Genomic DNA, 22,587 nt, shown 5'->3' with positions numbered 1-22,587 from the left:
GAATTCCTCTGTAAAGTTCCCTGATCAACTAGGTTATCGTGAATTGCAATTTGTAGAAAAAGGCAGGATAATCATTTCATCATTTTCCTTTAATTGTCCATTTTCAGTGTCAGGGTTAGTGCCCTAGTTACTTTCAGGAGTGACCAACTATATTTCTTGTTCGGTTACTTTTGGCTTTCTAAAACTATCATTATGAATTCAGTTTTTAATATATTCCATCCATTTCAATCAGATATGGCCACCTGTTGTTTGAATTGGTAAACATCCAAAAGCTTACCATCATACTTTCTCTGCGAAGCTGTGGGAAACAGGGACTGAGACACTGTGGTGGGAATGCAGAATGTCACAGCCCTTTTGAAGAGAACTTACCAGCATCTAACAAAACGACAAGCGCATTTGCCCTCTGACCCAGCAACCCTACTTCTAGAAATCCACTTCTAAGCAACTGGCTAAGAAAATGACTTCACAGTTACTCACTGTGGCATCAACACAAATGTCCTGCCGGGGACAAGGTACGCCCGTGCAGTGGAGGAGGGCGCGGCCGCAGGATGAGTGACAAGGAAGGACCTCCAGGATATGCAGGCAAGGGGCAGGGCCGGCTGTCTAACACAACAGAAATACATACTTGCTTTCTGTTTTCTTAGGACACTGACTAGAAAGAAAAACAACAGTGGGTCCTGCGGAGGAGAGAGAGGAGAGCATGAGGGACAGTTAAGGAGGTGAGCTCTGAACACAACAGGCTTTGAAATCATGCCAATGCTTTACATGTTTACAAACTTTAAATTTTTAAAGGCAATCCCTAAACTACAAAAATAGAATCTGAAATGAATGAACTCAATTGCCGCGGACTGGATTCTACAGAAGCCGACCCTGAGACAAGAACTTGGCATCTGCATGGAGGTGGAAAAGGAAGAAACCCATTTGCACCCACATCAGTTTCATTTAGTATTCGGTCATTTAAATACTTCAGGACACACGTTCACATGTGAAACCATTTGCTTCCTAAGAACTAGGAGGAACCGTCTGTTTTCATTTGCTCTCAGGCACCAAAATGCATTTTCACTTAAACATACACTGCAGCAAAATTTCTGGATTCTGATGCAACACAATAAAAAGATAGTCACGTTTTATGTTTCAGGTCAACAAATATGCCTCAGGTCAAACAGTAAGATCTTAAAGGAACCTGGAAATCAACGCAAGTTTGTAACTTGTGTTTCATCTAAGAATTGCGCCCAGTTTTATTATCTCTCAAGAACGAAGCAGGGACAAAGGCAAGCTGAACACTTCCTGGCTGTTGACTACTGGCGAGCTGCCGGCCTCTGGTAGGAATCTCTGTCAAGCAGCATCCTCAGTCACTCGAGGACAGTTTAAGAAGGCAGTTACAATGTGAACACGTGCATGAGCTATTATACATAATTACAAGAGCTGGTAAACTCCGGTCTCCTCAGTAGGAGCGGATGGCTGGGGGGACAGTGGCGCAGTCAGCCTCGTTCAAAGTTCTGTCGATTACGGGTCTGTATTCCAGGGAGACCTAAGAAGAGTCGGTGATGAGTTAGCGCACAAAAACGTACAAACAACCCTCTTGTATACTTTTGGAAAATTAACCATAAAAGCAGATTTGCAGACAAACAGGAACTTAAAAACAAAGGTATTCACAGGAACATTTTTCAATAACAAACTCAGGACTGACTATGTAAATCCATGTATGGAATACAGCAATTAAAATAACACTGTACCAAATTCTCAATGCTTGAAACTAAAACTTAAACTGAAAATGCTCAAAAAGTGGGTGAAACCCTGTATGTACTATTATCCTTTATCCATAAATTATGTTTGTATTTGCAGTTTTTCCTACTTCTAAGTGAACAATTTTATATACATACGAAACTTGAAAGAAATATTTCAAAATGATAATAAAAGATCTCTCTGACTGGTGAGCTTATAAAGGTTGATTTTCTTCATTCTTCTTGTACTTTCTAAAATGAGCATGTATTTCTTTTACGATCATAAAAAAACCCAAACACTACAAAAGTAGGCTTGTATTAAGAGGATCGTCTGAATACACTGTCAGAAAAGAGCCTACATGAGGAACTATGAAAATTGCTGTCTGCCTGTATTAGACAATCGCACTACGCACTCTAGAAGTATAAGGACACAGCATAACTTCTGTAAACCCAGATAGACAATTAAGACTATCCCTTAGGGAGCTCTGAAAAGCTTACACTTTACATCTTAATTATTTCTGAGTCTTAATGCCGAGCAGAAAGGCCAAATGGGTGAGTTATGCTTTGCTGGGGTAAGACCGACGGGAGCCCCACTGCTCTCTCAGCTGGTGGTTTCCAGGACCCTGCTGGCCCCCTGCCCCTCCCAACTTGTTCCCTGCCCAGGGAAGTTAAGAGCTGAACAGCATCCCCTGGGCTTCCCTGAGGCTGAGGCTGCGTCCAGGTGGTCCAGTCAAAGGGAAGGGAGGGGAGAGGTGCCTTCCCGCTCCACCCCCATCCCTGCCCACAGCTCTCTGTGGGCTCAGAACCTCCATCTGCCCCCCTACAGCAGGCCTCTGGCGCTGGCCCACCCCTGCCCAGCACCAGCACAGTGGGGGCGGCCCTTATGGACCACCCGCCCACGCGGGGTTCTGTTTCCAGGCAGAAGCCTGACTGTGTCTTTTCAGTGGTGTCTCAAATCTGTCCACAGTCCGTTTAAACCCATGCTGCTTCTCCCGGTTCACCAAACACTGACCGGCATAACATGAGGGACGGCCCACGCGCCATGGCGTACGTGAGCAGAACCCGTTCCCCGCGTACCTTCCCAGTCCTGATGTCCACGTAGGAGAGCGTGTGCTTCCTCCAGTGCCCCTCAAACGGCCTCTTGTGCTGCCCCTGGATGGGCTTGGAGTAATCGTACTCGTCAACCCGCTCCTGAGGCCACAGAAAGTACGTTTATTTCAGACAGTGCCGTCAACAAACATTCTACACGGCAAAACCAGAAAACACGGCAAAACACGGCAAACTCCTTAAAAAGATACACGAGACTAGTCTGACATTAATTCCCCAGATCCCACTCAACAAGGAGGTCTCCATCGGCAAAGCGGACCTCGTGCAGAGCCAGGACCTTCCCAGGCCAAGCATGTCTCTACAATCCCCACCGAAACCACGCGTGCAGATCTGACCCGGAAGAGCACATGGCAAGAACACGCGCCACCGACCACCACACGCAGAGGAAGGCCACGAGACTCGGGATCCCTCGGCCAGTGGCCAGTCCTCTAGACGCACCCGTGGGCCCTCACTGATGACCTGTCAGTCCTCTGGACGTAGAGATAAGCCCTGCACTCTGCGCTGGCCCAGCCTAGGGCCCCCTCCCCTTTATTCATCCCATCTGCACCCCAGCAGTCTGACAAGGTCAGGCCCCGTGCAGCACAGCTGGGCAGCAGGCTGCAGCACAGTGGGACCCAGAGCTCCACTTCTGCATTTTCTCTCTACAGCTAGCAGACGGGTGTTGGAATTAAATTGATCTTTTATGCACTTAAAAATATATCAAATCCTTTTCCTGTCTTTTTGCTCTGTACTCTTGCAGAGTTTGACTTTTTTTTTCAGCCTTTTTTATTTAAATGTTCTAGTTTTAGCAATTATATTAAATTTTTCAGAAATTTTTAAAGAGAGGCTGAATGCTGCTAAGGAATATCTTGCACGTGGTAACAGATAAGACACACAAAAGCCTCTTCAAATAAAACCCAAAACATCCAACTACTTAGCAGCTTCTGCTGAGGGAGGCCAGGCTCTTGCCGGGGGCAATGGGGCGGGGAGCACACTCCCTCACTCCCGCACCTGCACCAGTGCCTCCGGGAGGGGAGGGACGAGCCGCCCAGGGTGAGCGGGCTCTGCCTGCACATGTGCAGTGATGTCTCAGCCGCAGGAACCAACCACGGGCTCTGGGAGAGGCTTCTCCCAGACCTGTACCTTTAGATGCCCTTTCTCCATGCTTGGTGCACAGGACGAGTGTGCTCACCAACCTCCTCCTCTAACCAAGTACTCGGCAACTGGAATCCAGCTCCAATCAGTGTCTCGTGGTGGATCGAAATCCAGTTCTTCTTGCCCAGCCTCTAGCTGAGCCACCCAAACACTGTCCCGGACCAAAGCCTCTGTGTCCACCACGGGAAAGCAGCTCAGCTCCTGCTAATGTGCTCCATCCTTAACTTGACCGCCCCCAAACAACCGCTTCCGTGAAAATCTTAACTACCACATGCCGAGTACTCTTCTCTGAAGAATCTGATAAGTGAGCTCTGCATAAAAACCAGTTCATTAAAACAACGGTGATCCAAGATGAGGCTCTATAATCCTTTCCCAAACCAGAGGTGGGTCTGAAACAATGAGTTACTCGTCACTTCAAGTCAGCAGGTGAGCACTTCCAGGCAACAGAACCCGCTGCACGCTAACCTTCGCCCTAAAGAGGCTGAGAGATGCAGCACCGGATACTGATCCAAAGCCAGAACAAGGTCAAACTAGTACTGAACTCGGTGAGAACAAAGGTACGAAGGTTATCAGAAGAGAAAAAGCATTCTTCTCAACTGACTTGCGGGAAGTGCAGAGAAAGTGCAGAGAAGTGAATGCAGAGAGTGCAGGGTCAGGGCTGAGCAACGCAGCGGGGAGGACAGCGGTGCACGCGGTGGCGGCAGTGGTGGGCGGGGGGCGGGGGGGGTTGGACATGAAGGTGCACCTTGAAATCCTCCCTGGCATGAGCGCCGCGAGACTCCTTCCGGGCCTCTGCTCCGTAGATGGTCTGCAGGGCACAAAGCATCAGGTTCTGCAGCTCCAGGGTCTCCACCAGGTCAGTGTTCCAGACCATTCCTGGGCACACAAGGCAGCCGTCAAAGACAACAGGATGCAGCCAGTGTCCACTCGGCAAGGACGAGGTACGTCAGCGCTAAACGGGTCGGGCTGCGCCCAGAAGCAGCCCGCCCTGCAGACATCCAGCAACAACCGTACGCAGGGGCCCGAGGAACCACTCACCCCTGTCAAACGTCTTCAGATGCTTTAGATCTCCATAGAGCTTGCTGATCTTCTCACAGCCTTCCTGTAACACGCTTCCCACACGGAACACTGCGGCATGACTTTGCATCGACTGTAATACAAAATATTTGTAAGCTTTTAATCCATGTGGAAAAGCCACACCAAGAACTGTTAAACCTTTAGGTTCTTTTTCTTATGCATTTCATTTTTTGTAAAATATTTATGTAAATAGAAAAACTAGGAAATTCAGACTGTGACTTTATTACTCTGAATTCTAAAACGAAGTTTGTTTGTGAGAACTTAAAAGACCTACTCTTCAAGCAACTTCCAAATGTATAGTACAGTAACATTAACTATAGTCACTATGCTGTGCGTTAGATCCCCCGGGCTTATTTTCATCTGGAGACTTGTACCTTTAGATGCCCTTTCTCCATGCTTCTGTTCCTTCACTCCTGCCCCCTGCCTTACCATCCCATGAGGCCTCCCCGAAGCCCAGTCTCGTTTGAAGATAGAACCACAGAACCACAGTCTTAGGAGAATGGCCATATTCACCTCTTCCCTTTTGGTGGTGTCTGTGTGGATGACCCAATGGAACCCTTTCAGGATGCAACTAAAGCAAGGGGCTTCTTTCCAGAAAATGCGCCCACACAGAAATTCTTGCAAATAATTTCAAGTGGATAAAGGTCTCATTCATGGACCAAGAATCCCGGTATTAAAGAATTTGATTGATTCCTAGCTGTTTTACTTACTTATTTATTTATCTAGAGAAGTCAACTGGTATTTTTAATTGACCTAAACCTGTGTTACCTCACGCAGTAGCCACTAACCCTGTGTGCCTACCTACATTTAAACTGAAATTGAATAAAATTAACTTAGACCGGCCTCACTTCCCGCGCTCCACCATCACGTCAGAAACACAGACCGTTCCGGCGGACGTGCTGACGCAGGTGAGCACGGCTTCCGCACGCCACCCACGCTCCCCTGCTGACCTCACTCAGGGGCATCAACAGGCCCAGTTTAAAGACATTTCCCAGAGTTGCCGTAAGTAGGGGTGATGATGGGATTATTCCTCAGCAACGAGACGTGCTGGGCTTGGGAAGCTCCCAGCTGGGAACCGAGCTTCTCGGACCTTCCACTGTCCCTCCTCCTTCAGGCTGGGACAGAAGACCAGGGCCAGAGACGGTCTGAGCAGGGAAGCTGCAGCAAACGCCTAGCACGTTTGACAGAAGGCCGAGTCCTGATGCTGCAGAGTTGCTGTGTCTGCCCTGGGCGGCCCTCTCCAGCCTTCAGTGTGGAAAGCACACCCTTTTATCTTACTCGGGCCTGAGCTCGCCTCCGTGACTCAGCAACCCCAGTGCAGGGCTACCAACACAGCTGGCCCGCTCATCCAGAGCGTGTCCAGGCTCCTACCTTCTGCATGTTCAGCCGTAGTTCCGATGTTCTTATGCTTCCGTTGGCAAATCTCAATTTGTCAAGATTCATGACAGATTCTTCCCCAGCATTTGGTTTAATCAAGGGAACTTTATCTCCTTTAAAAAAGACAAAAAAACCCCAAAAAAACCCACCAAATGTGTATTATACCTTTGCAGGGAGTTTGGAAAATGCATGCATAACCTGAGTTAATATTCCACCTGGACCACTCTATCCCTGAGGAAGCATCTACTGACCTGGGGCCAAAGAGTAAACAAAAAGACAAAATTTCTGGCAAAAAGTTGGTGCCCAATAAGTAATCTTTGAATGAACAAAACAGAAACCCTCTCTTAAGGTCAAAAATTAGATTTATGCAAACAAACCTTGCACTGCTACTCTGTGAAGGAAAAAAACTTCATCCTCCATAGCTATTCTCATTCTGCCCAGCCCCGTTCTGGTTCTCAGACCTGGTTGTGGGGGGGGGGGCGGGCGGCACCTGGCTGGAGGTATTTAACAGCCTCCTGCTGACCCTGGCCCTGCACCCCCTTACATAAACCTCAAGATCTTCTGTTCTTGCCTTTCTAAAAAGATAAACGCTTTGAGGGTTTTTAAGCTGCCCTGGGATGACATGTTTTTAAATGTATTTTCTGTAGAAGGTAACGCACGCAGGTGTGAAATACAGAAGACAAAGCCCTGCAGCCACTCTCTCTCCGAGGCGAGACCTGCCCAAGCTCTTCTAGGCAGGCAATTTTGCTAGCTTTTGTTTTTAATGCTTTAAAAAATGATCATTCCGTAAAATGGAGTTTTATCCTTAGGTGCACTGTTCTACAAATTTGAACACACACGTAGACTCCTGTAATTATCACGATCAGACTATAGAATTTAAGCATTTTAACGTTTAATATAGTCCCACTTTGGGGAAAGTAGTGGGGCAAACACTTTTCCTCTCCTTTTGTCTTTAGAAACTAAAGCATAACGAAGGTGTGATACCACTTTTAGTGCAGTTTGCTGCTTTTGACAAGCAGAGCTGAGTCAGCCCCACCACAAATGGACCCAGACCCTGGTGACCACCCACCGTCTCCTGCCCCAGCTTCCCTTCTCCAGATGCCACACACAAAAAATTGCACATATGTGGTCTCTTGCGTCTGGATCACACAGCCTAAGGCCCACCCGTGCTGTGCACGTGTGGGCAGTCTGTTCCTTTTTAATGCTGAGTTCCCAAGGTTTTAAACGCGTGCATTGATCCTTCAGAGAGAAAAGTATTCTCAAAACACTTCCTTTTTCTCGCTGTCAAAGAAAGGGAACCTCAGATTTTCTGTTTTGCTCTGAGAGATTGCTCCCGGGCTCTGGCGACAGCAAGAGGAGCACTAGAACTGTTGTGAGACCAGCACATGCAGCTTTTCCTCGGCAAATGACTTTAAGTCACCACAAAAGAAAATCACTGATGGAAATCCATTCTCTCACTGAGGGGAGAGAGCTGTGACCCATCTTCTATTTTGTTTGCATTAACTCCTCCCTTTCTCCCTTAACAGATTTAGTTATAGTTTGTTTTTAGTATTTTATTAATTTTCTCTAAGTACCAAAAAATTATATATTCATTTATACCTACCATTTAAAACATTTCCTTGGAGATAAGTCATACCAGACAAGTAGTATGTGATAAACCCCTATTAAATAATGCTTTCCCAACAGTGATTTTTCTGAGAACATGATGACTGCAAAAAAACCTGACTGAAGTTACTCTTCTAACTGCCCCACCTACCCTGAGTCTAGCCTCAGGTCTCTCAGCATAAAAATCTCTGACTTTCTGTTTCCTCCTTCCAGGGAGGGAAACCAGACGCCCGCTGGTGACCGCGATGCAAAGTGCCCTGAAACAGCCAGACCGCCGGAAGGAGCACGCACCAGGCTTGCAGGACTCCGCGATGCTCAGCGCGCACGCCCGGCCGAAGACGACCAGGTCCAGGAGCGAGTTCGCCCCCAGCCTGTTGGCGCCGTGCACCGACGCGCAGGCAGCCTCCCCACACGCGTACAGGCCGGGCACGACCTGGTCCTGGCCGCCCACGTGCTTCAGAACCTGGCGAAGAAGACTGAGATTACGGGGTGCGGTCTGCTCAGCCCCCCTCCCCTACAGTGGGGGGTCGGAAGGAGAAACGGTAAAAACTGGGCCTGCACCACCGACAGGGACCCCCACAGACACCGTGCAGCCTCCTTCCCTGGCCCCCGTGCCGAAGTCAAAGGACCCCAGGGCCACTCCACACACCCGGCAGCGCCTCACCCACCTCCCGACGTGCCCCTGCGCGCCCGCTCCGACGGTGGGCTCACAGCAGCGGAGCATGGCGGGCGGAGGGCCTTCAACGGGGAGGCGGGGGACTGGAGTCGTAAGTCAGCCTCTTACAACAGTCCCACCCAGCTTACAACAGTCCTGAGGACTGAAACCAGGTGACTAAAAAGCTCTTTGTGAGCCGCAAACCATCCAAAGGTGTTAACTGTAAAGAACACTTTGTAACACACAAGCATGCAGGAAAAACTGCAAATGACCTCATGTCTGTGACTGCGTACCAAGAAGGGATGAATCAGTTATCAGCGGTTACCTGAGGTGTGAACGCAGACACCGCAGCCAAGCCGAGGCCCCTGCCCTGCCCACCAGACTGCCCAGGGCTTCTGAGGGAGGCCCCGCGCAAGGGGCCTGCTGTGGCATGGGCTCGGCACCCTTACCTGCCCCTTGTAGTTGGTGGGGATGCCGCCCATGTTATAATGCACGGTGGGAAGCACAGGGATCGGCTCCTTGGTGACGTCCACACCCGCGAAGATCATGGCTGTCTCCGAGATGCCAGGCAGGCGCATAGCCAGCTGTTCCGGGGGGAGGTGGTGCAGCTGCAGGTACACGTGATCCTTCTCAGGGCCACAGCCTCTGGTGAAAGAGGACATCACGCCGTAAGGTCGAGAACAGCAATCCAGAAACCGTGAGGTCACAAAATCCTGGCAGCACACGAGGTTCCACATGCTTTGATGCTGGAGAAAATGCTCCCTTCATTAAGGCCACCTTTTCATGGCGTCTCTTCTCAGCACCCACCACGTGCCAGGGTAGACACCAGGTGCTGGGATGCAGCCACGAACACGACGGAAGCCCTGCCCTCACCGGGCTCCCACCTGAGGGTCGGGAGGTGCCGATTTGCCACACTCTCCCTGGTGGATGCATTACAGGGGTCTTTCACACCAGATGCTCCAAAGAACCACCTGACGTCTCCTTTCTTGTGTGCGAACGTGACGCCTCACCCGCAGATACTTAACCAGCGTCACCACAGCGGCACGAAGTCCGGCACTGAGGCCTCACGCTGCTTCACTGAGGAACAAACAACCCACCCACCTTGAGGGCCCCAAGCACCCGGGAGTTCAAGCAGCATACCAGCTGAAGCTCGCGCACTGCACTCAGGACAGGGGTGTGTCTTCTCCCCCATACTGTCTGTTTCTGTCACACACTCACTCACACACACAAACCATCTGAGATGGACTTACAGCTAACTGGCTAAACTTCTCAAATGTAGAGATCCTAAACTGACAGACAACAGTCAGAGGTAACTGCACATAGGCCTCCGGGGTGGGCGGGGTGCCGACACTCACACAGAAGCCCCCCAGCCCGTGCTGAAATGCAGACACAAATCACAGCCACCAGAGGGGTGGGGCGTGCAGACACGCTCAGACCCCTCTGGGTACACGCACACAGACCTTCCTTCACGGATCTCCAGGGTCATGGAGCGGGATACGACGTCCCTGGATGCCAGGTCCTTTGCGACAGGAGCATAGCGCTCCATGAACCTCTCGCCTTGACTGTTGATAAGGATGCCTCCCTCTCCACGGCACCCTTCCGTGATGAGACAGCCAGCACCGTATATGCCTGCAAACAACGAACTGATTAAACAAGTATAACCTAAGGACCGCTGGGCCTACATCTCAAATGCAGATGTTTTTCCCAAGATACTTTGGGAGGAGACAGAAAGGGTGTGCAAAGAGCACCACACTCACGAGCGTAAGAGAGGAAAAGTTAGGGCACAGCGCAATGCCACGGTATGAAAAAACGCAATGACCAAGCTGCAGAGAAGAAAGGTCGGCTGTGTGGACGACGCGGCTCTGCTCAATACTCCGATTACAACTGTGCTTTAAACTCTCAACGTGACAAAGTTTATGTTAAGTATCTCGGTTTTAATTGTTACTACAACCTTATCAGGTTTTAATTGCTGAATGTCCTTCTGCACCATGAAATCGTGTTGGCTCCTGTAGGTCCAGAAATCAGCTTGGAAATGTGGCGTATCAAGTAACCGAACAACAATACGGCAATGATCACTACACCCGATACTTGAGTTGCACCCGCTGTGTACAACCCTAAGTCTCACCACAACCTGTGGGATGGTCCCCCTCTGCCGAGACAAGCCCACCAATGCGACGCTGGGAGACGCAGAGCCCCAATCCAAATGTGGCAACGGGGAGTGGGGAGCTGCGCCCCGATTTCAACCGTCCCTCTGCGTAAGGAGCTCAAGGACACCTGGCACTGGGTGTTGCACGCCCAGCGTAGTTTGAAGGTTTTCACTTTTATTAGTGCACCAAAGGGTTACCTTGCCTTTAAAACAAGGTGCAAATTCCTGCATCTCATCTTCCAGTTTTCCTAGTTTCAGTGGCCATGTCTTCTGGTGGTTTATTTCTCATACGTTGAAAAGGAAGCAAAAGAAATGGAGCTCTAACTACAGAGGGAATTCCGAAGTCTCAGACATTGTACTGGTTAAAAACAGCAATAAGACCACCGCCTACTTCTTTTTACTACTCATCCCTGCCAGGGTCAGAAGGAACACACGGACGGAGCAAAGAGAAAAAACAGGCCCTGTTCTTTCGTACAGTGGCAGCTCCTCAGCTGACAGATCAGTAAACAGCCCAGAAACAAAGTTCAGGATGGGATTCACCAACTCCCCTCCCAGGCCCCCTCCCACGTTCGTGCACTCATCACCCTCACTTGTGGACATCTCAGGGCCCCGCCTGCCGTGCTCTGTCACTGTGGCAGCCTGCCATCTGTCTGTGCCACTTCTCCACTCAAATGCATTCCCTCTGGCTCTACTGACTGAGGCCCTACCATGTGCTGGGCGCTGCGAAGACAGCGGTAAATGAGACAGACCTGCCCCCACCTCCCAGGGGGAGCTGGCACCCTAGTCGAGGAGAGGGACACCAAACAGTCACGGCCTCGCGTCTGGCTAAGTGCGCCGAGACAAGGCGCGGAAGTAAGACGCTGGCCTCCACTGCCTTGGGGGACGCAGGGAAGAATCTCCTCGGGGAAGTCACGAGTTAGGATGTGAGATATGAGAAAGCAAGTGCACGTAACTGCAGAGGAGCCTTCCCACAGGTACCGAGCACCTGAAAGGCACAAAGAGCCTGATGCCATCCTACCTGTGGGGTGGAACTGAACAAACTCCAGGTCCTGGCAGGGAAGGCCTGCCCTGGTGATCATGGCAGTGCCGTCCCCGGTGCTGGTGTGGGCGGATGTGCAGCTGAAGTAGGTGCGCCCGTAGCCTCTGGAAAACAGACAGGCCGGCAGAGAGGTGACTGCACAAGCGTCCCATCAGGACCTCCTTTCTAATGGACTGGAGTGGACCAAGCACCCAGGCAGCACCTCTGTGGGTGCATGTGCACACGCTGCCCTGGGCAACTGGGACGGTAGCCTGGGGGGCAGAGAAGGCGCTCTCGCTTGTACCTCAGGGCGCTCTGTGCTAAGTAACTGATTTCCCTGATAAAAATGTATAAGATAATAAAACCTAAAAACATTTATGGATGCACTTCTTCAAACGGTTAAAATAACAGACTGACAGTATATAAGATGGAATTTACTTATTTTCCTCATGTGAACAAACAACACTCTTCTACCCCAGACATCAGCGTAAACACAGCATCCCTCAAAGCAAAGGAGACGCTACTCCAGACAGCATCAGACTCTCCAGGCCTGTCTCCTCAAGGGTCCTCCCAGCTATGAACTGCTGACACTTTCCTGCCGCCGTGAGGCAGGTGTCGTCCCTCAGGCCCACAAAGCCACCCCTTGCCGGGTGAAGTCACAGCCTGCGCCTCAGCCATTACTCCGGGACCCCCCTACTCTCATCAGAATAAATAAATTCAGCTCGCCTGCAGAGAAGTTGAACACGACTAAACCAGACTCTTACCCAGTAGCTACAACAGTGTTCTTTGCTCTGATGCGGTGGATGGACCCGTCTTCTATGCACAGAGCAATAACGCCTCGACACTCCCCGTTCTCCATCAGGAGATCCAAGGCAAAGTACTCCACAAAATAGCTGGTATCATATCGCAGAGACTGAAAAAGAAAGAAAAACAACCAAAAAAGGGGGTCCCACATTTGCAATTGCACTGTTAAAGCTAACAGATTAGAGACCTTGATCTGGAGTGGGCACAGCGATCAGGCGGACCCTAGCGGAACACTGGCTTGGAAAAGGAGCCACAGACTTCAACCCATGGATGGCAGTGCTGATGCATCGTGTGACAACTCAGCTGTACAAACAATGCACCTCAGAAGAGGATGCCGCACGTGGGACACATCTCTCAGCTCTACACACCCCGAGAGGCGCCAGAGAGGCAACGCTAGCCTCCCCTCAGAGCTGCTGCGAGAGCTGCGCCCGTGGACCATGGGGTCCCGACTTAGCCCAGGGTGTACTGCACGGCGTCTGCTGCCGTCTGGCCACTTAGTCCAAGTAAAGCAAAACGCTCAGCACATTTGTAATGACTATCAATTTAAGTTTTTAGAACAGATACTTGCAAATTAACAACTATCAAGTTACTCTGCTGCTCAAAAAGCGATCCCTGGGCGGACAGGCTGACACGCTGACCTGTCCCCGGGGTGGCCTGCTTCCCACGTCACCACACGCCTGGCCTGGCCGCGTCCCACCACCCTGTGCACCCAGGGCACCTCACCCTTCCATACAAAGTGTGCAGCAGCGAGTGGCCAGTGCGGTCGGCCACGCAGCAGCACCGATGGGCCTGCCCGCCTTTCCCGAACTTGAGGCTCTGTCCACCAAAGGCACGCTGGTAGATCTTCCCATCTTCAGTTCTGCTGAACGGCATGCCGTAATTCTCCAGCTGAGAAACAGAAAAACACCGAGCGCTAACGGGATCCAGACGCTCACGGCTAACTCACGCTAGAACACAACACAAATCTGCAAGCCCCGAACGAACACATTCTATGGAGAGCCCAGCAGCAGAAGACAGGAGCGTTCCCGTTAGAGCAGCTCGCTGCAACCTGCCGGCTGAGCACTCCCACCACAACCCCTCCTGCATCGGACAGCCGGCAAGGACGTTACCTCCACCACGGAGGCCGGGGCCTGCTCCGTCATGTAGTGGATGGCATCCTGGTCCCCCAGCCAGTCGGAGCCCTTCACGGTGTCGTAGAAGTGCCACCTCCAGTTGTCCTCCTCCATGTTCCCCAGGGCGGCGTTGATCCCCCCCTGAAACACCAGCAGCCCCGTGAGCTACAGCAGACTCACCTCCCCACTGCCTCCTGCCCGGAGCCAGATTCGGAAAAAGCCAGCTACTCGCGCGAGAGGGCCAGTGAGGGATCTCACCGTCCGGCAGACTCCGAAGCGCATCTCCTCCCCCTGCAACCTAGAGGCAGGGCCCAGTTACGGCATCCCCCAGCCTCAGGCGCCTCACCCATGAGAGGGACACGGAGCCCAACCCCTTGGGGCGTCATCTGGAGGGTCGGCAGAGGTTCCTCAGATGAGGCTTCTTCCTTACCAAGCCCGGCATGTAAAAGGGATTCAAATCTAATAGCTTCATGACAAACGTTCCCAATGGTACTGGAGTGCAGGCGCTAAAGGCAGAAGCGCTTCCTGCCGAGGGCTCAGAGCCCCAGCCCCCACCCCGCCCCGAGCCTGCCCCTCAGTCACAGAAATCGCAGTACACCTGCCCACCCCCCCAAATTAAAACTGCACATCTCTTCAGATAATCTTTCTCACAAGGCACGCTAACCTCCCTTTCTCCCAGTTGTTGCTCAGTCATAACTTTTGAGTCAGCACTCTCATTGGAATTTCTTCAGCTGTGGCTGCTGTGCGTCAGTTTCCCATGTTATGCTTGGCTACCACTAAACGAGTCACTAGCACAGAGCAAGGAACGCTGGACAGACACGCACCGCGAGTCACCACGTTCCTTCCTCCCTCCCTCCTCCATCCCCTCCAATCGTAAACCCAAACACAATCCTGATAAAAAATGTTAAGTACCAGGGCAGCAGAATGTAGAAAGCTGGTTTAAAATAATGCAGAAACGAAACTGCCTTCCAAAGGGGTTATATAAATTTATATCCTCACCAGCAATGTAAAAAAATGTGTTTCCCCATAGCCTTGCCAACAGAGTTTTGTCAAACTTGGAGTTTTGCTAATCTAGTAAGTAAAAAATAATATCTCAATAAATAAATAATACAAAAACATGTGGCCCAGTGCATGCAAAAATGCTGTTATCCTTCCCCCAATTAAACCTTCTTTTCTCGAGAACCAGCATTCAAGTTAAGCTACCCTTTTCTCATTCTTTTTATTGCATTACTATTGCACTACCTGAAAACTGCATTTTTTGCAATACCGTTCAAAATTACCTGCTTAGATCTATTCTTGCTTTTAGACAATGAATTATCCAAGGGTATTTATTACTTATTCTTCAGTTTAAAAAGCACAGCTTTCGAACAAAGTATCTAGGCAGTTTAGTGCGTAAAGAATGTGGCTGGACCCTGACTATAGCTATTCCAGATTTAACGGTGATGGGAGCTCTTGTTGCTTCGTACAAAGTCGGCACACCCTCTGTTGTCTCAATGGGGAAATGCGTTCAAATACCAGAAAAGATGGTCAAATGTGATTGCAGAATACTACCTGCATACCAGCTGGGCACTCCCTATAGTGTGCCTACAGTGAATAAACAAAATAATAAAGTCACATAATTTCCCACCTTACTTTTTCTTCTTCCCTAAATTCAGAGCATTAAAGGCCACTGTTTTCTGTGCTGCAGCTTCACACCATCATCAGAGCTCGTCACCACCACTCGAGGTCTGCCCTGAGGTTCCTCCGGCAGGTACAGAGCGAGCCCACAACAAACTTGTTCACATCGGGTAAGGGCAGTGAAGGAGCTCACACCATGATGGAGGCGGGCATGACTGGAGCAGAAATAGGAGTGACAACAAGGCTCTGGGCAGTGGGGCGGGGGCAGGGTGGGCAGAGACCTCCTGGCGAGGGAGCGCCAAGAACAGAGGGAGCCCAGTGGAGGGCGGCCCGCGGCGGGAGGCTGCTGTGGTGGAGCGCCGGGCTGTGCAGTGCCTCGCGAGCACCAAAAGGACGGAGAGAGCCCTTTCTCATACCTGGGCTGCGACGGTGTGTGACCTGGTGGGAAAGAGCTTTGTGACGCAGGCCGTGTTAAACCCTGCTTCAGAAAGGCCAAATGCAGCTCGCAGGCCCGCCCCTCCGGCGCCGACCACCACTGCATCGAATTCATGATCCACTACTGGGTACTGAGTAGAAATCTGGAAAAGAAAATGCCCCCTGTCAATCACTGGTTCAACTAGGCCAGACACTGAGGCTGTGGTTACGGTGAAAGAGAGTCATTGCCACGCCCAGAGGGCCTCCATCCTGTGCTGAGACTGCACACCAGGTACAATGCAGTAGTCACAGCAGACGTGGTGGGCTCACCCTCGAACTGAAAGGGGACGGCAAACAGCTCTCATCAATAGCAGAGCACCAATCCCATGGAGCTAGGGCACCCACCATTTGTTGAAAGGCCGAAAACTAAGTAGGGGACCAGAGATGCAGAGGAAAGCAACATCACAAATCAAAATACCAGTTCTAACTACGGTTTTTCTTTGCAATTATCCTTTTTACTTATCTTCTCTTTTTACATTTATACCCACATGCATGTACAAATCTAAGCTTACAGTGTAGTATAGATCATGATTTGAAGCTTCTCATGAAAACACTGCAATGTTGTTTCATTTAGATAAGGACAGTCCATTCACCTGAGTGATCATCCAGGAACCAAGGACACAGGTCTACTGCAGGTCCATGTTGTATTTACGACTGAGAAAGCGCCAACAAGCATTCCGTAACTATTGTGAGCTTATGAGATAGAAACTTAGAAGCAAATTTCAGTTTCTTCAACAGACCGCAGAAGGGCCTCGTAAACACAAAAGAGCCCAAGTTGCTACACAGTCCTCAGCTGAGGAGGGTGTCTGTCACCATCCATTCCAGTAAATACCGTTCATCTGACATTTGTATTTCATTATTTTTTTACTTAAAGTTTAATCTGGCTTACAGATATGTAAGAGCTACAAACAAAAAAATGTTAATATCTATGCTTGTATTTGTACTATAATTAAGTATTATTACACTAAAAATAATGAGCATGAATGAAAAATTTTTAAGTAAAACCTGTGTTACTCAAATACATTAAAACCTGGTATAGAACCCTACTCCGTTAAGTCAAAAAAATCACTTATAACAAAGTCATGAACTTACTGCGTCTGAAACTTTAGCGGACGACCTCTTACTGCTATCAACGGTGAAGTGAAAACTGCGGGCTCCTGTGTGCGATGCTGCTGGACGCTGCTGAAACACAGATGGAACACTAAATGTCTTCACGGAACAGGGGACTTGTAATTAAAACTTCCCTTCTAAGTTGACAACCTTCTTATGTACCCAGGTGCTCCCTTTTAAAAAAAAAAAATTAATTTATTTATTTTTGGCGGCGTTGCTGCATGCGGGCTTTCTCTAGTTGCGGCGAGCGGGGGCTACTCTTCGTTGCGGTGCGTGGGCTTCTCACTGTGGTGGCTTCTCTTGTTGCGGAGCACGGGCTCTAAGAGTGCAGGCTTCAGCAGTTGTGACATGTGGGCTTCAGCAGTTGTGGCTCGCGGGCTCTAGGGTGCGGGCTCAGCAGTTGTGGTGCACAGGCTTAGCTGTTCCACAGCACGTGGGCTCTTCCCCGACCAGGGCTCGAACCCGTGTCCCCTGCATTGGCAGGCGGATTCTCAACCACTGCACCACCAGGGAAGCCCGCTGGTGCTCCCTTTCACCCAGAAGCCTTACCTGGAAGCCTCCACTTAACCCTGAAGGTTAAGGCAAGGGCTAAGGACCCAGGGCAGGCCCAGGAGGCGAGGAGTTGGCACTCCAGCGAAGGCCCTTCTAGGTGAAGTTTGTTTCCAGACAGGACACTGACTCGGGAAATGACAAAAGGCACACTTTCACATTAATGTCTTAATTTATGGTACTTCGTGGAGAATGGGGAAGGCATCTGTGCTGCCTGAGTGGCAGTTTTGCCAAGAATGAAGTACCTTCCCGGGATCCATCCCAGCCCTCTGCATGCTGGAGCTCCCCTGTGAGGTTCTGCGGGTCACTGGAGGAGGCGCCAGGCAGCGCGTTGGGAGTGGGTGCTCCAGAGCAGGCTGTCACTGGGTGTGGTGACGTCCCTTCCCCAAAGACGAGAAGATTCGGCCCCAGAGATGCTCCTGGTCCTGCCTCACCACTCTCCACACCTGCGCTAGGCTCAGCCACGCCCCTTTACCTGGCATACTCCGCGCGCCGTTCCCTCTGCTAGGACACCTGTCCCTGGCAACCTCTACAACTACAAGTCTCAGCTCAAATGTCCCATCCTATAACCATTTACCCAAGAAAATGGTATTAATGAAATCACAGCCCAGCATGAGAGGCAACCTTCTCCATAGGCTAGCAATGGTCAGCAACTTAGGGAATGAGTTTTTCCATTCTGCTGACTGCATTTTACTAGACCACTGATAAAACAGTCTTAGAAATATCTTGAAGAACAGTTTTGGGAAATAAGTACATTCAACGATGACAAAAGGGATGCCTTCAAGTATTCTGCAATTGGAAGAGATGTTTCAATTCTGTGGGGAAAGAAATTATGCTACGGGACAAACAAGTGGGGATAACAGGGAGGAGAATTACCAAATACAAAATGAACTCCAACTGAGCTGTTTGAAGCTGGACAGACTTCCCTGTAAGTGAGGGACTCAGGCCGGAGCTGGACGACCTGACCGGCTACTTGCGAGCAGCGCCAGAGCTGGCTCCCCCTAACTCTGAGACTGAGTGGTAGCTGGCTCCCCCTAACTCTGAGACTGAGTGGTAGCTGGCTCCCCCTAACTCTGAGACTGAGTGGTAGCTGGCTCCCCCTAACTCTGAGACTGAGTGGTAGCTGGCTCCCCCTAACTCTGAGACTGAGTGGTAGCTGGCTCCCTCTAACTCTGAGACTAAGTGGCAGCTGACACAAACACTGAGTTGACTTTAATAGAGCCGATTCAAAAGTAGTTTCCTGGGTTTTTAAGTAGATCTGAACTGATACGAGTCATACTCTTGAATTCTCCATTTGCAATGTTAAGTACGTTTGTTTTTATGGACAAGACCACTCTTTCAGATATGAACTAAAAAAACAAATATTTTTCAGCTGTATAATTTTTAAATGGTAAAATCATATTTTAACAAAAAACTAAGTCCCTGAAAGAATTCTAATACAAATGTTCTTGAAAATTTCATAAAGAATAATATAAATACAGCTAATAGCACCAATAAGAACAGTACATTTTGATGCCAAATTAAAATTAAAACAGAAACCGTGAGATTCCCTGTTTATTTCTTCTTTCTAGGATGTTCACACACACACACACACACACCCCCCACAAGCACACGGTTAGCTTAAAAAGCAGTAGCTACCGTAAAGAAATCTTTAACAAATATCATATTATCTCTCTGTGGAAAACAGTAACATTATTTTTTGTATCTAAATCCAATTTGGGGAGTGATATTAGAATCTGGAGCCCAATTTTAATCCCATTTCTGTCTTTAGATAAAACTTGTATTATGTCACTTCTTAATCTAACGTTTTTTGAAGAGAAATTATCAAACCTTTCCCAAGAGGGTAACGAAAAAGAATGCAGAAATCTACCTAAGGTAGAATTAAAAGAACACAGAGCTCTTAATAGCATAAAAGTACAGGTGACTGAATTAGGAGGAAAAGGAGAGAAAAAGTGAGAAGGGTAGAGATACTGATGCCCTCCATCCAGCAAAGTGGTGCTGGGGGCTGTCCTCATCTAACAGAATACACCTGCGAATCATGAACAAGAAACCAATTTGTAAGCACAAGCTACACAATTACAAAAGTAGACAATAAAGCATCTGAAGTGGTTGCATAATTATATTGGGAGAACTGAGGATGTGGGTAGGAGGATGGTTTAAGTGAGCTAAATCCTCATTTACCAGCGAAAGTCAATGTCTAAACTGGACAAAAATGCACCTGCATTATCAGCTAGAGAAATGGAGGTAAACACCAGGGGCCAATACCAAAAACAGTTCAAAGTTGTTTCCACTGGGGAAAAGGTCTGGGGAAGGAGGTGGTCTTATACCTTTTCACTTATAAGGGCTTCTGTACTGACATTTTCTTTTCCAACTATGTGTAATTATTTTCACTAAAAATGTAAAGGTTTTTAAAACAGGGATGTTTCAAATACCATTCACATGATTACCGAGGGCAGGCTGTGAGCTGTGGGCCTGGCACGGAGGCCAGCTCTCCCAGGTTACCTCACAGAATCCTCATTCACCCCACAGAGAAACCGAGTCTCTTCAGGACGCAGCAGCTCTGGACTGGGTCTGCCCGGCTGGCTCCAAATCCTGTACTGTCCCCACCATCTAGGGACCCCTGGGGAAAATCTCTGGGACTCCAAACTAAGATGAATATCCAGGCTGTATGCCCAAACTGAGCCACAACTTTTCAAGTGAACCAGGAAGAACATGACACGGAATGCAGAACTGAAAACCAATGGCATTATAATTATCCCAAGAAACAAAACGTTACTACAGTGGCCTAAATAATGTAAATCTAGATACACCATTAAGACATACTCAGAATGATACATTCAAAGAGAAGAAGCTGACTTATTCTAGAACAATATCTTGTTGAAAATTGAGAAATCGCAACTGAAGGGAGAAGGTAAGCAACTGAAGTTCTTGGCTTTACCTTCCCTTTCGATTTAACTGTCAATACTTTGCAACAGTTTGTAAAGTCTGTCAGTGCACTGGGACAACGGGAAAGGAAACAAAGGCAAAATAGGTTTGATAATTTTGTAACTTTAAAGCAGCTGTAAATATGACTTGGAAACACCACAGAATTGAACAAAATGAGATAAAGAAAAATTTTGTAGACTTTATTCAAATTATCCTCATCAAGAAGGCTTTATGAACATTCCTCGGCTGGAGATCATGAATTCCTTTCTTTTTTTGTTCTGCTAATTTGATGCTTTTGTTCTTGCCAATCTGAAACTCCAATACACAGCTTGTAGACAGATTAATTTCCATAGACGGAAATAATTTCCAAAGCTATCTACATCAGAATAAAAAACCTTTAGAAACCCAAGACCATCTTCGGTAGACCTAACCTGTGGTTCAACTTTGCTAGCTCTACCTTGCCATCATGTTCACAACCACCTGAAAATGGGACCATGGTGAAGATTCAAGGAGACAGTGGAGCGCAGTGCTGGCAGCCAAGAGCGGGTTCAACCGAGATCACTTCCAATCAAGCCAATAGGAAAGGAGAGGTTTAGGCTCCAACTTGTGGTGCGCCGGAACTTTACTCTTACTTTCAGCTAAAAGCTCACAGCTGAATTCCTTCCAGCCCAGCTTGTGTAAAGGACAGCAATATTTTCATAAAATGGCAAAGGGCGAGGGGTAGGTGAAGGGTGTCTGCAGGATGGAATAAGGAACTCCTGGTTCCAGTCTGGTCTGAAGACAGACGTGTCAGCTCTTCCCCAGTCACCACCACATACCAAATCTGTCATCTCACCTAACGACAAGGGCCCACTCAGAAGTTTGCTCAAACCTTGTTGACTAGAACTACCGCACTGACCATGGACTTCATTTCCTGCTTATGGACCCCCTGCTACAACTGTGTCTTAGAGCCCAAGATTTGGGGGCTGGGGGAACCTCTGCTCAGTAAGAACCAGCAACACATGAAAGCATTTAAAATGCTTTCTAGTGTTGGTAGGTTGTCCGACTAAACCACCTCACATTTAACATTAACTTTTAATTCCTGTATTTTAAAAAGAAGAAAACTGTGGGTATAATTACAGGCATAAATCAAGTCAACATTGTTGAAAGCCTTGGTTCCCACTGGGACCTTTATTTTGTAATTAAATTACTAACTAGTAGGCTCGAGGAGTTCATGTAAAAGAACCAAATAACTAAACCCTCTAAATTCAGTGCTTCCAATAAAACCCCCCAGGGCTTCCCTGGTGGCGCAGTGGTTGAGAGTCCGCCTGCCGATCCAGGGGACACGGGTTCGTGCCCCGGTCCGGGAAGATCCTACATGCCGCGGAGCGGCTGGGCCCGTGAGCCATGGCCGCTGAGCCTGCGCGTCCGGAGCCTGCGCTCTGCAACGGGAGAGGCCACAACAGTGAGAGGCCCGCGTACCAAAAAAAAAACCCCAAATCGACTCTGAAGGCCTCACCGTCAGGAGTGCAGGGGCCACGGTCCAGCAGCCAGGCCTCGGGAAAGCACATCCCGGACCGACCCGAGTGGGGCTAGCGGGACTCCGTAGCCCAGGAACACACCCGCCCCGCGTCCGCCCCAGTGGCTTTGCGGTCAGTGCTCAGGGGTCACCGCACAACACCCAGAAGCAAGGTCGAGCCTAGTGCCGGGGCTCCGCTCGGATCCCACCCGCCCGGGTCCACCGCGATCAGGCCGCCCCGGGCCCGTCCCACCGTGTGACCTTGGGCGGCCGTGTCCTGGAGCGCGCGCCCGGGGCTGAGCGGGCTGCCTCGGCCGTCGCCCCGGGCTCCTGACCGGGCCCTGGGAGGGGACGGGTCCCGGGCGGCCCGCAGCGTCGTGACCTTCACCGCGCCGCAACTCGCTCGGCTGGAACAGAGTCCGGCGGGCCCTCCCCAGCCCGCCCCACCTCGGGGTCGGGGTCGCGGGACCCAGCGTCCGCCCTGCCCCACCCGCAGCGCCAACTCACCGCCCAGGTCAGCGCTAGGCGCCGGGCGCGAAGCAGCCGCGACACAACCCCGATCCCTGACACAACCCCGATCCCAGACATGTCTGCCCTCCGCCACGGTCCCGCCAGTCCCCGCGCAGACCGCGCCTGCGCACGTCGCCGCGCTCGG

The 22,587-nt window shown here is 49.8% G+C and overlaps 1 protein-coding gene across 2 annotated transcripts; it reads right to left on the bottom strand.

Annotated features, from left to right (window-relative positions):
* Nucleotides 1-84: 84 nt before the first annotated feature.
* SDHA (succinate dehydrogenase complex flavoprotein subunit A) lies at nt 85-22,555 on the bottom strand. 2 transcript variants are annotated; one of them, XM_082650818.1, is made up of 15 exons: nt 22,440-22,555; nt 16,943-17,032; nt 15,793-15,954; nt 13,757-13,900; nt 13,371-13,535; nt 12,608-12,756; nt 11,844-11,968; nt 10,140-10,308; nt 9,129-9,324; nt 8,316-8,487; nt 6,414-6,532; nt 5,004-5,115; nt 4,711-4,841; nt 2,802-2,915; nt 85-1,531 (listed from the first exon to the last, which is right to left on the bottom strand). In XM_082650818.1, the coding sequence occupies exons 1-15, from the start codon at nt 22,518-22,520 to the stop codon at nt 1,445-1,447; spliced, it is 2,016 nt and encodes a 671-aa protein (XP_082506944.1). In that variant the 5' UTR covers nt 22,521-22,555; the 3' UTR covers nt 85-1,444. The 2 variants fall into 2 exon arrangements, with proteins under 2 accessions (XP_082506944.1, XP_082506945.1); XM_082650819.1 differs by having other exon boundaries at nt 16,943-17,029; nt 22,440-22,549.
* Between the last annotated feature and the right edge of the window lie 32 nt (nt 22,556-22,587).

Source organism: Grampus griseus, assembly GCF_964374135.1.
Source record: "Grampus griseus genome assembly, chromosome: 3".
Classification (NCBI taxonomy): Eukaryota; Metazoa; Chordata; class Mammalia; order Artiodactyla; family Delphinidae; genus Grampus; species Grampus griseus.
The sequence above is the reverse complement of the archived record's forward strand: the minus strand, read 5'-3'. Positions and strand labels throughout refer to the sequence as shown.